Consider the following 13,163-nt stretch of genomic DNA (forward strand, 5'->3'; position numbering starts at 1 on the left):
TGCTGGGAACACCACATCTGGAGGTGGTGTTACTGTCTTATATATGCATTTATGTTCACAAAACATTTCTATTAGCTTTTTACAAATCTTGCCCCCCGAGAAAGGATTGTTTTGTAATCCATAAAGTGAAATCTTACATGGAATACCAGAAAATAAAGCAGAGATGAGATCGCCCACAGACGAGATGGAGACTCACGGTGACTCGGCCGCTTCTTCTTCTTCTTGTGACCCTTTTAGCATTCGTGTTGTCTTTCGTGTTGTAATGAAATACCGTGGTATTTCATTACTAATTCACTATCACTCACTGCCACGGAGTCGAGGTTATCCTCATGACATGAGCGTATATGAATACTAAGATATGATATCCATTATAGCAGGCAATAGAGGAGTGGAAACAAATTTTGTGGTGAAAGACAACACAAAGGCTAAAAGGGTCAAAAGAAGAAGAAGAAGCGGCTGAGTCACCGTGAGTCTCTGCCTAGTCTGTGGGCGATCTCATCTCTGCTTTATTTTCTTGTATTCCACATAAGATTTCATTTTATGCATTACAAAACAATTATTTCTTGGGGGCAAGATTTATTAAAAGCTAATAGAAAAAAAATAATTTTTTAACCCATGTGATATGTTGGGGACCAGCCCAGAACGCATCCCCGCAATTTCCATTATTTCCTATGGGAAAATTATGTCCGTTTAACGAATTTCCACTCTACGAACAGCTTTGACACCCCCTATCCTGTTCGTTAAGTGGAGTATTGCTGTACTGCATAAGGGGTAAGGGAGGGTCTTTGAGGGGAGAGATAACATGATGACGGAGGGGAGAGGAGAGGAGAGGAGAGGATTCATGGTCCAGCTGTCTCCCAATGATATGTTTGTTTGTTTCTTGTTGTCTTCTCTTCTTGAAGTTTCTGATTCTAATCTTCGTCAATTTATGTTTGTAAGGACATTATTTCTGACGCCTTGCCACATTTCTGACGCCTGGCCACGTACTGTGTAGGGTGTGAGTTAGGCTATGACGCAACTGCATGAGACATTTAAAGATGACTTCTTGGTGGGAAGGGTATTTAATTGTCAAAAAATAAAATAAACTACACCATCTGGTAATTTAGGGTCTGAAGGTCTTGGACAGAGAAATGTAATCACAAAATTTTAAATCCCATCAAATTTAGATAAATAAATATTGCACAAGTCTGAGTTTTTTTTTTCTTTTGTATGGAAGAGGGAATTAGTGTAAGTTAAACATATGCTTTTATCAGACTAACCTTTCCCTCCATTAGTCCGAGTTAGAGAGGATCAACAGTATTATGAAATATAATTTTTTTATTAAAAATGTGAAAAGTGCTTCAAGATATTCTTTACATTTTATATATTCATAATTAATAAAAAAAATCAGCTTTTGATTTTCAGAGATTAAATTTGACCCATTTATAATGTATAGTAGACATCAAAATTTTGTTTCAATAGCTGAGCCATGAACCTTTTCTTGAGTGATGGTATACAAGCATTTCCTTGTGATTTCCCTCCCCTCTCCTGCCATCTCTCTCTCTCTCTCTCTCTCTCTCTCTCTCTCTCTCTCTCTCTCTCTCTCTCTCTTACCAGGTTTATAGATGATTTTAAAATGTACCAGTACAAATACTGTACGCTAGAACCTCGGTTGACGAACTTAATTAGTTCTTGAAGACCATTCACAAACCAAAATGTTTGTGGACCAAACCATTTTCCCAGTAGGAATCATTGTAGAATAAATTAATTCGTTCTTGAATCCCAAGCTTGCGTGTGAGAAAGTGACTAAGCACGCACCCTGCAGTCCCTGTAGCATGTATCCTCAATCAAATGTTTTTTTTTGTGCGTCTCTCATCTGGAATAAAGGATTGTCAGTCATTGCTATAATAACAGCATCGAACTTACAGCAAGATGGCATATGCTGATCTTCCTGATGATGTTTATCATACATTACCAGCTATCCTGGAGGTGAGGTGCCTCTGTGCTGTGATCAGCTGTGATGGCAGATATGAAGGCCCGAACAAATATCTCACATAATCTCACGACTTCCGAGACTTGCCATACCAGCAAAGCATCTTAGAAATAATGTCTTCTAGTGTTCCACATTTTTAGTAAAGATTTTATTTTCTGTTTTTCTTTGTGTGGATTGAACAGTAGTATTATTTTCAAGATGCTTTGCTGGTATGGCTTTCTTCCCTTCTTTTGTAATACACTTTGGCTGCTTAACATCACTTGCACTAAGGGTGCGTTTACACCAAGCGAATCGAATTGAATCAATTCATGAAGAATCAACACGATGATTTGCCACATTAGTTTCAATGTAACCGTTTACATCAGGCGAATCGAGTCAATTTAAATCACGCTGATTCATGGCAATTCAGAATCAATGATTTGTTTGGACCCATTTTTTCATCAATCAAGGTGATTCAGCCTAGGAGTAAGCACCATATTAGTGGATGTCATAATCAATTTAGTACGAGAATGACGTGCTATATATGATCCTAGTGATCCTGTGCACCAAGATCATGTATATGTATTGTACTGAACCATAGAAGAAATTGCTGTAGCCTATGAATTACTAGACAATAGTATTCTGCATATTTTGAAAACAAATGACATGGATATGCTTACATATTTTCGTGTGGCAACTGTAGAGTGTATCGTCTACTTTTGAAATGTGTGACATAATGTAACCATCAGTCAGCCAGGCACCAGAGAGAGTGGGAAAGGGCTGTAAACTTCCTGCCACTGACCCCTGTGCCTCTGATTTTGTTCACTAAATATTGCGGTATGTCACGTCACAAAGTAAAAAATGTGACAAAATACTAAAGTTAACATAGTTGTAATTGTTTTGATATCCTCTTAGTATCCTTGGTATACCGTTAAGCCTAAATAAAGAGTAGATGTGATAATATGGTATCAACTGGTGTGCCCATTTCTTCCACAGTGAATGTATGTATCAGTGAATCATTATGTCCTGCCACTTGACTGCTCCACCTGGTGAGACAAAGTATTCTCTCAGTGTTACAAATTGACATGGCTTCTGCTGCTGGGCTAGTACTTCTTGTTGGTGACAGGCTTCACCAACATCTTAAATTATTCTGTAGTTATCCTTCAAAAAAAAAAAAAAAAAAAAAAAAAAAAATATATATATATATATATATATATATATATATATATATATATATATATATATATATATATATATAATATTATTAAATGAATAAATAAATAAATAAATAAATAGATAAATAAATAAATAAATAAAAACTCCTGATTATTGACCAAATCTGGAAACAACTGTACAAAGCTCCCAAACTGAGGTCTTGTAGAATTAATTGCATGCACCCATATTCGTTGCTGACGCCTACACGTACACATCCTCAGCCATTAACACTGCTATTTCTGCAAAAGCTAATACATCCATCTTTCAGAAGGCTGCCTTGGTACTGAATCATCGGAATGATGTGAATCAGATGTGTTGAGACTCAGTCAGTTGGAACTATGCAGATTCAAAATTATTTGATTCAAATGATTCTTCATGAATTGATTTGATTTGATTTGATTTGATTCGCTTGGTGTAAACGCACCCTAACACATTTCACTATTGTAGAGGGCATAATGAGAGCAAATTTAATGAAAATGTAAAAAAACAGCACTCCAAGAAACATTGTTTACTGTGTGGTACCACAAAAACAACTGACACTCCATGAGATGCCATCTTGTGCTAAAGTCAGCAACTCTATTTGTGGACCAAATTTGTAGACCAAGACAAAATTTGTTAAAAATTTGGTTTGTCAACCAATTTATTCATGTCCTTGGGCTTTCATGAACTGAAGTTCCACTCTATGTAAAAATAAGATTTTTATTACCAAATTTTTTTTTATAGAGTACCTTGGAGTTTGAAATGACAATAATAACTATGTGCCAAGATGAATGATGACAAAGATTTTCTCTGTTATTCATCAATGACATTCTAAACCAAACTTTTGTCCAATTTAATGATGATACTACTATGCATTTTCCATGTCTTTCCATAGACTTCCAATTCTTCAAGAATTATATGAAGACCCCCGTGCAATAGTAGCCAGCACACCACCACCACCGAAATTGTGTTTTTTCGTGTTTCCCACCTGGCCAACTCTTGCTGAATCTTGTGGTGAAAATTGAATTTCGACACTCATCCTTATAGCAGAGGTACTCAAGGTTGAGCATTGCTAACTTTGATGCATAGAAAGAATTAGATGGGTTGGGTTTTAGTGGGCAAGAGGGTTCTGAGGAGGGATTGGAGATATAGAAGATACAGATAGGAGCTCGACTGAGAAGATAGTGTGACAGCACAAGCATAGGAGTTAGGAAAAGATAGGGAATGTTGAACATACAGTGCTTATCCCTAATATGTGCTTCTATGGGTGACGAAAATCCACACACATTGCAAAAATGCATATTGTAAACTAAAGAATCAATAGGAAAATTGGTATATGGTCAGACACCCCATGAGATTAGGTTACTGTATTGTAACTTATACTGTATTTATGCTAGTGTGAGAGAAAAGCTTACTGATGATCCTGAACTAGATGCTGCAAACATTATGCATAGAAAAAAAATTCATGAAGTTTTAAGTAGGCAAGAGGATAAGAAAGAACATGGGCTGCAGAGGTTTGCTAATAATGTTATGCAGAGGAGATGAGAGAAGTTTGTTTGATTTTGTGCCTTTACTTTCACTTTCATTCGCCATAGACTTGCACTTTATCACTAAACTTACTAGTTATATTCTTAATACTACATTTTATTGCTGAACTTAATTGCTACAATCCTTTTTTTTTATTTCACTTTTGCTTAATGAATTTTCTTAATTGCTTTTTGCCTTTTCCACCGTTGATTCTTCTAGACCTAATTCTCGTCCTACTGAAGCATTTCTGTTTCCCTGTTCCTTCAGCTTAATAAAGCCTCCTTCATTTCTAAATTGATCGTTCAATTCTTTGAATTTTTGGATGGAGCTTTGATGATTTCTGGCTAGTAAAAATCACAATGCAGTGGTGAGGCAGAGGGGTTAGGGAGGCAGCAGCTGGTGTGTTGGGTAAGGTACACTTGTTCATCAGCTATAGTCTGGTGATAATGGTGATGAACTAATTTATGAGTCAAATAAACTATCAGTCTTAGTCCAATGGTTCAGTGGCACTGACATGGTAAGCCAAACCCAGTTGCATATTGGATGGTAGGTGCATATTATGGTTAAAAAACATTTTTGCCTTATAATCATATAAACAATTAATTTCACATATCAGTAATTCCATTTTGCATATTAAAAAAACAATAGATAATTAGTATTTTGGAAATTAAACCAAATATTATGAGAAATGCATATTGCAAAGATGCATATTAGGGTAACTACTGTATTTCCAAGATGGTCAGGAATATGAATAGGATGTTACGCCAGGTCATGGACAATAGCAAAGTTATAGGATAGTTCACCAGGATGGTCAGTGAAGGGAGAGCTGGTGGTGAACATTGAAGTCTCCAAGAATGGAGATCTCCATGAAATAAAAAAGTGACAGCGTGTGATCCACTTTTGAAGTTAAATGGTCAAAGAATTTCTTACAGTCAGATGGGTTAGATGAGAGGTATACAGAACAGATGAATTTAGTTATAGTGTGACTGAAGTTGTACCCATATGGTGGAAGACTTGGAAGATTGAAGACCGTAGAATGAAAGCAAGTCATTATTGTGCACAGAGACACAATGTTGAGCTTTAGAACAAAAATGAGGGTAGTGAAAATAGTAGGAACAGAAAATGGGCTACTGTCAGTTACCTCAGACATCTGCATTTCAGTGAGGAAAAGATGAGCTTTAGTAGAGGTGAGATGATGTTCTATAGATTGAAAATTAGGTCCAAGACAGAATGTCGTAGAACTTGGAAAACAAAAAATTGAGAGGGATGTCAAGATATTTAGGATTAATACTAGTAGAACACTCTGACCTGGGGAGATTTATGGTTTCCTCCGCAAAAAGGGACTCCGAGGCTGGTGTAGTAGTTGCCACATTTTATTTTACATTTTGAGTGGAGGATCTGGAATGGATTAAGGATATATATACCAAGTAAGGTGAAAACAGCACTTAAAAACTGATTTGTGGCTTTGAATAATGTTCCAGAGTACTGATATAAAGGGATTTTTTATAAACATAAACATTTGAAATACATCCTGGCTGGAAATCACTCAACATTAAAAAATCATTTAGCATTCCATGAAAATATTTCACTTAAGGGACCTTCTCTATACAAGGTAATTTCTGAATTTCTCTAGAAATTCTAAGAAATGGAAGGTTATGCTATTCTAAGCAGAAAATATTCCATGAGTATTTTTGTTTAATGCCTTTGTTTAATATTAAGAGGAGCCTTAAATGTGACCGGAGGTGCCTTGTTAATCCTGGTCACTGAGTCCCTTTGTATGATGTCATTATTCCCCTAGGTAAGACATCTTCATACAACTAAAATTGTACCTCTCTTTTAACATGATGATCACAAAATGTGATGTATAAACTATATTATCACTAGGTTCTGGCAGTGTCACAGCCTGTCATATTTGTTTACATCTCAGCAGGATTGTGTAAGGATTAGTGTTGGTAAGTACTAGCAAATATTAAAGTTTTTAAGTGCAAAATATTGGGATCTAATAGGGATCTAAATACATATGAAAGAGTTTCAAATGTTGGGTGAAACTCTGTACTTCATATTAAGAGCTTAAACCCACTTTTTTATTTTTATTAATTTTTTCAATGTCTGCCCAAACTGAGATGTGTTCTTATAAGCCATTAAATATGGCATTCTTTTAAGCCTAGAAAGTTCTTCTTTTTACTGGGCAAAATATAAAACACTAGTAGACTGTTTCATTCATGTAGTGTAGTATCAAACAAGCAGGTGGACCACACATAAAGGGAGGCTGTGGCATAGTGGATAAGGTGGTGAGCGTGGGATCGGGTAGACATCCACATGTAGGTTCGAATCCCACCAAATACCTCTTTGAAGCTATGCCATTTGTTGAGTGGTTTAATGTCACCATGATACCCAGGTTCTAGGTGGTTACATCAAAGATGTGCTTGGGTGGTGATATGGGCCCTAATTTTTATTTTTTTTATTTTTTAATTAATTAATTTTTTTACATAGGGAAGAGGGCCAGCCAAGGGCAAAAAAAAGAAAGTTAGAAAAAGGCCCACTTGAGCGCTGGCTCTCTAAAGAGTTCAAAAAGTGCCAAAACTGTCAGCCAGAATTAGGGGAGCAAATGCCTCAATACCTCCCTCTTAAAAGAAGACAAGTTGTAGGAATTTGGAAGTACAGATGCAGGGAGGGAGTTCCAGAGTTTACCAGTGAAAGGGATGAATGGTTGAGCATACTGGTTAACTCTTGCATTAGAGAGTTGGACAGAATAGGGATGAGAGGAAGAAGAAAGCCTTGTGCAGCGTGGCCGCAGGAGGAGGGGAGGCATGCAGTTAGCAAGATCAGTAGAACAGCTACCATGAAAATAGCGATAAAATATAGAAAGGGATGCAACATTTCGGCGGTGAGAAAGAGACTGAAGACAGTTAGTCAGAGGGGAGTTGATGAGAGGAAGAGCTTTCGATTCCACCCTATCAAGCAAAGCTGTGTGACTGGAACCCCCAAACATGCGAAGAGTACTCCATACAGGGACGGATAAGGCCCTTATACAGAGTAAGCAGTTGGAGGGCGAGAAAAACTGTCGGAGACGCCTCAGAACACCTAATTTCATAGAAGCTGTTTTAGCAAGAGATGAGATGTGAAGTTTCCAGTTAAGATTATGAGCAAAGGACAGACCGAGGATATTCATTGTGGAAGAGGAGACAGTTGAGTGTCATTGAAGAAGAGGGATAGTTGTCTGGAAGGTTGTGTCGAGTTGATAGATGGAGGAATTGAGTTTTGAGGCATTGAAAACTACTAGATTTTCTCTGCCCCAATCGGAAATCTTAGAAAGATCGGAAGTCAGGCGTTCCGTGGCGTCCCGCGTGATCTGTTGATTTCCTGAAGGGTTGGACGTCTCTGAAAGAACGTGGAAAGATGTAGGGTGGTATCATCAGCGTAGGAGTGGATAGGGCAAGAAGTTTGGTTAAGAAGGTCATTAATGAATAATAGAAAGAGAGTGGGTGACAGGACAGAACCCTGAGGAACACCACTATTAATAGGTTTAGGAGAAGAACAGTAGCCGTCTACCACAGCAGCAATAGAGCGGTCGGAAAGGAAACTTGAGATAAAGTTGCAGAGAGAAGGATAGAAGCCGTAGGAGGGCAGTTTTGAAATCAAAGCTTTATGCCAGACTCTATCAAAAGCTTTTGATATGTCTAACGCAACAGCAAAAGTTTCACCGAAATCTCTAAAGAGGATGACCAAGACTCAGTAAGGAAAGCCAGAAGATCACCTTGACGGAAGCCATACTGGCGATCAGACAGAAGATTGTGAAGTGACAGATGTTTGAGAATCTTCCTATTCAGGATAGATTCAAAAACTTTAGACAAGCAAGAGATTAAAGCTATAGGACGGTAGTTTGAGGGGTTAGAACGGTCACCCTTTTTAGGAACAGGCTGAATGTAGGCGAACTTCCAGCAGGAAGGAAAGGTAGAAGTCGATAGACAAAGTTGGAAGAGTTTGGCCAGGCAAGGTGCAAGCACAGAAGCACAGTTTTTGAGAACAATAGGAGGGACCCCATCAGGTCCATAAGCCTTCCGAGGGTTTAGGCCAGCAAGGGCATGGAAAACATCATTACGAAGAATTTTGATTGTAGACATGAAATAGTCAGAGGGAGGAGGAGAGGAGGGACAAGCCCAGAATCGTCCAAGGTGGAGTTGTGAGCAAAGGTTTGAGAAAAGAGTTCAGCTTTAGAGACAGAAGAGATGGCAGTGGTGCCATCAGGATGAAATAAAGGAGGAAAGATGAAGAAGTGAAGTTATTTGAGATGTTTTTGGCTAGATGCCAGAAGTCACGAGGAGAGTTTGAGTTTGAAAGATTTTGACATTTCCTATTTATGAAAGAGTGTTTGGCAAGTTGAAGAACAGACTTGGCATGATTCGGGCAGAGATATAAAGTGCATGAGATTCAGGAGATGGAAGGCTCAAGTACCTTTTGTGGGCAACCTCTCTATCATGTATAGCACAAGAACAGGCTGAGTTAAACCAAGGTTTAGAAGGTTTAGGTTGAGAAAAAGAATGAGGAATGTACGCCTCCATGCCAGATACTAACACCTCTGTTATGCGTTCAGCACAAAGAGATGGGTCTCTGACACGGAAGCAATAATCATTCCAGGGAAAATCAGCATAATACCTCCTCAGGTCCCCCCAACTGGCAGAGGCAAAACGCCAGAGGCACCTTCGCTTTGGGGGATCCTGCGGAGGGACTGGAAAAATTGGACAAGATACAGAAATGAGATTGTGATTGGAGGAGCCCAACGGAGATGAAAGGGTGACAGCATAAGCAAAAGGGTTAGAGGTGAGGAAGAGATCAAGAATGTTGGGCGTGTCTCCAAGACGGTCAGGAATACGAGTAGGGTGTTGCACCAGTTGCTCTAGGTCATGGGTACCACTATAAATAGAATTGCTACACCACTAATTGGTGGAAGCTTAACAGTGCATCCCACATATACTCTTCAAGTATGCCTACAGGCACTATAGGCCTTAACGTAAAAAAAACCCAATTAAAAGATGATTTATAGCAGGGCTGTGGTAATAACACTGTGAGTGGACATAATGACTCTGAACAAGATGTGTGCTTCTGTATTTCATGGGACACTGCCATGACACTAGAATGGAATGAGTCGGCATGACATCATAAAAGTGAAGCCAATGTTTTATTGGCTTGCTGCTGCCCCTACCCCCTTTACACCCAAAGCATTACCACCCACGCATTGAAAGTACATAGGAATTTTGCTTCTTATTTTCAATTTTATGTCTATGTTTTAAGGCTGTTTACTATATGTGTGACCTTAAAAGACTCTTAATAGTTGTGGCATTCCATGCCACAAAAATTTAGATGGCAGATCATACATAAAAATGAGATTACACAGTTTTTTTCAGCTTTGATGGTGAGAGATGAGAAGCTGTCTTTGGGCTGAACATATGAGTGGACAAGATCATATACACATGCAAATATACCATATTTGATGACTCATAAGATATGCCTTTTCTCCCCCGAAAAAAGTCAGGAAATGAGCCTGCATCCTATGAGGCCAAGGTTTAACACTGAGACAGTGGTTGGTGGTAAGGCTCTAAAATCATATCCCAGACATCTTCTCACATGTAAACCAAGTGATGATTGGTACTGTACCACAAAACAAGTCTTTCTTTCAAGGTAACAATACATAATAGGTATTTCACCTAGAATGACACCAGCTAGAAAGAATTTGCCTAATTGACCTTGCACCACACATTGCATGTACCAAAAACAACTGTGGTCAGTTATGTGCTGAACCTGGTGACATGGGGTGGTGATGATTAACATAGAAGAGGTGGGGAGGAGGAGGGAGGCTACTCTTTGGAGGATGAGTCACCATCCACATAAAATGCCTGGTAACTCGGTATGATTCTTGTGAGCCCTCTATTGGAGGGCACTTACACTCCCACTAGATTCCTTATTTTCGCCACTAATAAGCCACATTTGTGCCATTGTAAGTTTCTAGATGAAAAACTACAGAAAGAACGCAGAAGAATGTTTTTGTTTTTCTCTCAACCACGGTGCAGCGGCAGGACTAGGGATGTGCACTGGATATACTGGAATAGGGGTATTTCAGCTTTGGTAATATTGGTATTACTAGTATCAGAATGGAACAACCATGTGTGTGGCAGTTTGAGTATCAGACATTTTTTCAAGTACAAGGTTGAACTTTTGCGTTTGAATGTTGAAAAGTTTTACTTTTAAGACTTTTGAGTATTGAGTTTTTAATTGTATTTTGAAATGATGTATAGCAACTCAGAGGGAGTGAGTCCACACTCCCTACTTATTTTACAAATAAGTGTTTGTGTTTTGACATGATAATAGAAGGAACTTTTACTTTACATAGCCTATGTGAAAATAATGTAGCCTACTGTACAAATAAAAATGGATGGTTATGAATTATAAGTAAATCTCCTGCAGTTTATTACTGTGGTGTGTTTAGTACTTTAGACATCTGATGTTTATTCAAACTCCTTGAGACATCTTCCTTCCCACCACAGCAATCCATCTGCTAGCTGCCTCACTAACACAACAACTATCTACCAGCTCACTGAAACACTCGCTCAATGCCCGCTACTGCCAGTAATGAAGTAATATTTGGCTTTCCTATACTACTTTTCCATACGATCTTTCATCTCTTAACATTAAAAGTTATTAAAAAAAAAAATATATGGTGATACTTGTGCACCATGGGTGTGACTACCAGAACTCTGTTGTTCCATTTATAGGTTAATAGAGACAATTAATAAGCATTTTGGGGGTAGCATCAATATAATGGTGATATTAGTACTTCCTGGATGCTTTTTTTTTTTTTAATGTAAGGGAAAATGGCCAAAGAACAAAAACTATTAAACAAAAAGACCCAGTTAGATGCCAATCCCTGAACCAAGAGAGTTCACTAAAAGAATAGGATAAATGCCTAGAAACCTCCCTCCCTTTTGAATGAGTTCAGGTAGATGGGAATACAGAAGCAGGTAGAGAGTTCTGGTGTTTACTAGAAAAAGGGATGAATGATTGAGGGTACTGGTTGACTTGCATTAGAGAGGTGGGCAGTATAGGGGTGAGAGAAAGAAGGAATTCTTGTGCAGCGAGGCTACAGGAGGAAGGGAAGTATGCAGTTAGCAAGATCAGAAGATAATGCCATGATAAACTGGGGTTTTACTATATATGTATGAAGGAAATATACAAATAATTGTGAATAATCAAGTAATTTTTTTTTTTATCTTTTCTCCCTGCTAAGTACACAAAGAAGAAAGCAGTTGAGCTGGGTATTCGAGGCTGGTGTAAGAATACTGAAGAGAAGACTGTCACTGGCCAGCTGGAGGGACCCCGCCAACAGTTGTCTCACATGTATGCTTCATCTTTACAGTTTGATGCAACAGTAGCCATAGCATGCAGTCTTTTATTATTTTAGAAAATACATACAACTTTTTTTTTTTTATGTGATGCATCTGTGGATAGGGCTTGCAATAGCCTTATAAAATATTCTACAAGAATGTGAGAAATTACCTGCTGCTGTTAAAGAATTTGCTATTGCATTTCACTAGTCTCATCACAAAGTGATGGACCTTGTATCACATACCTATTGTCACAGTGGTGCTTGAAGCTCTCCAGCTGCTCAGCTAAGTATGCAGTGTTTATTGCTGTCCTTGTTATCATAGAAATAGAATAAATTGTTATGGTTTTTATCTGAGAAGGAATATATATATATATATATATATATATATATATATATATATATATATATATATATATATATATATATATATATATATATATATATATATATATATATATATATATATATATATATATATATATATATATATATATATATATATATATATATATATATATATATATATATATATATATATATATATATATATATATATATATATATATATATATATATATATATATATATATATATATATATATATATATATATATATATATATATATATACATATATGTATATATTGTCATGCACGGCGAGATTCGTGTTGGGCGAATAATAGGCTCTATGGGAAAATAGGGGTTACGTTCCCAGATCCTCCCAAAAAAACTTTTTTTTTACCAAAAAGACTAAAAAAAAAAAAAATAATAAACGAAGTACCAAACACACATTTTATTTAATTACAGTACTAGTACAGTAATACTCCGCTTAACGAACAGGATAGGGGTGTCAAAGCTGTTCGTAGAGCGGAATTTCGTTAAGCGGACATAATTTTTCCATAGGAAATAATGGAAATAGGGGGATGCGTTCTGGGCTTGAACACAATGGTGTAGCATCACTGTTAGTGTGGGCACAAGCTTTGTTCACGGTTGTAAGCCAATGGAAATTCTGGTATGCAGGGAAGGATGTGGACTTCACATGGTCATTCAGTCTCTCTCTCTCTCTCTCTCTCTCTCTCTCTCTCTCTCTCTCTCTCTCTCTCTCTCTCTC

General features: G+C 37.6%; 1 protein-coding gene across 1 annotated transcript in view; it reads left to right on the forward strand.

The window, feature by feature from the left end:
- The window catches only part of LOC123504771 (acylphosphatase-2-like), a 70,295-nt gene that overhangs the window by 26,651 nt on the left and 30,481 nt on the right, over positions 1–13,163 (forward strand). Inside the window, exon 3 of the mRNA XM_045255586.1 lies at positions 11,955–12,064. Within this exon, the coding sequence (XP_045111521.1) occupies positions 11,955–12,064 (110 nt within the window). The remainder of the gene's footprint in view (positions 1–11,954; positions 12,065–13,163) is intronic.

Source organism: Portunus trituberculatus, chromosome 17, assembly GCF_017591435.1.
Source record: "Portunus trituberculatus isolate SZX2019 chromosome 17, ASM1759143v1, whole genome shotgun sequence".
Lineage (NCBI taxonomy): Eukaryota > Metazoa > Arthropoda > Malacostraca > Decapoda > Portunidae > Portunus > Portunus trituberculatus.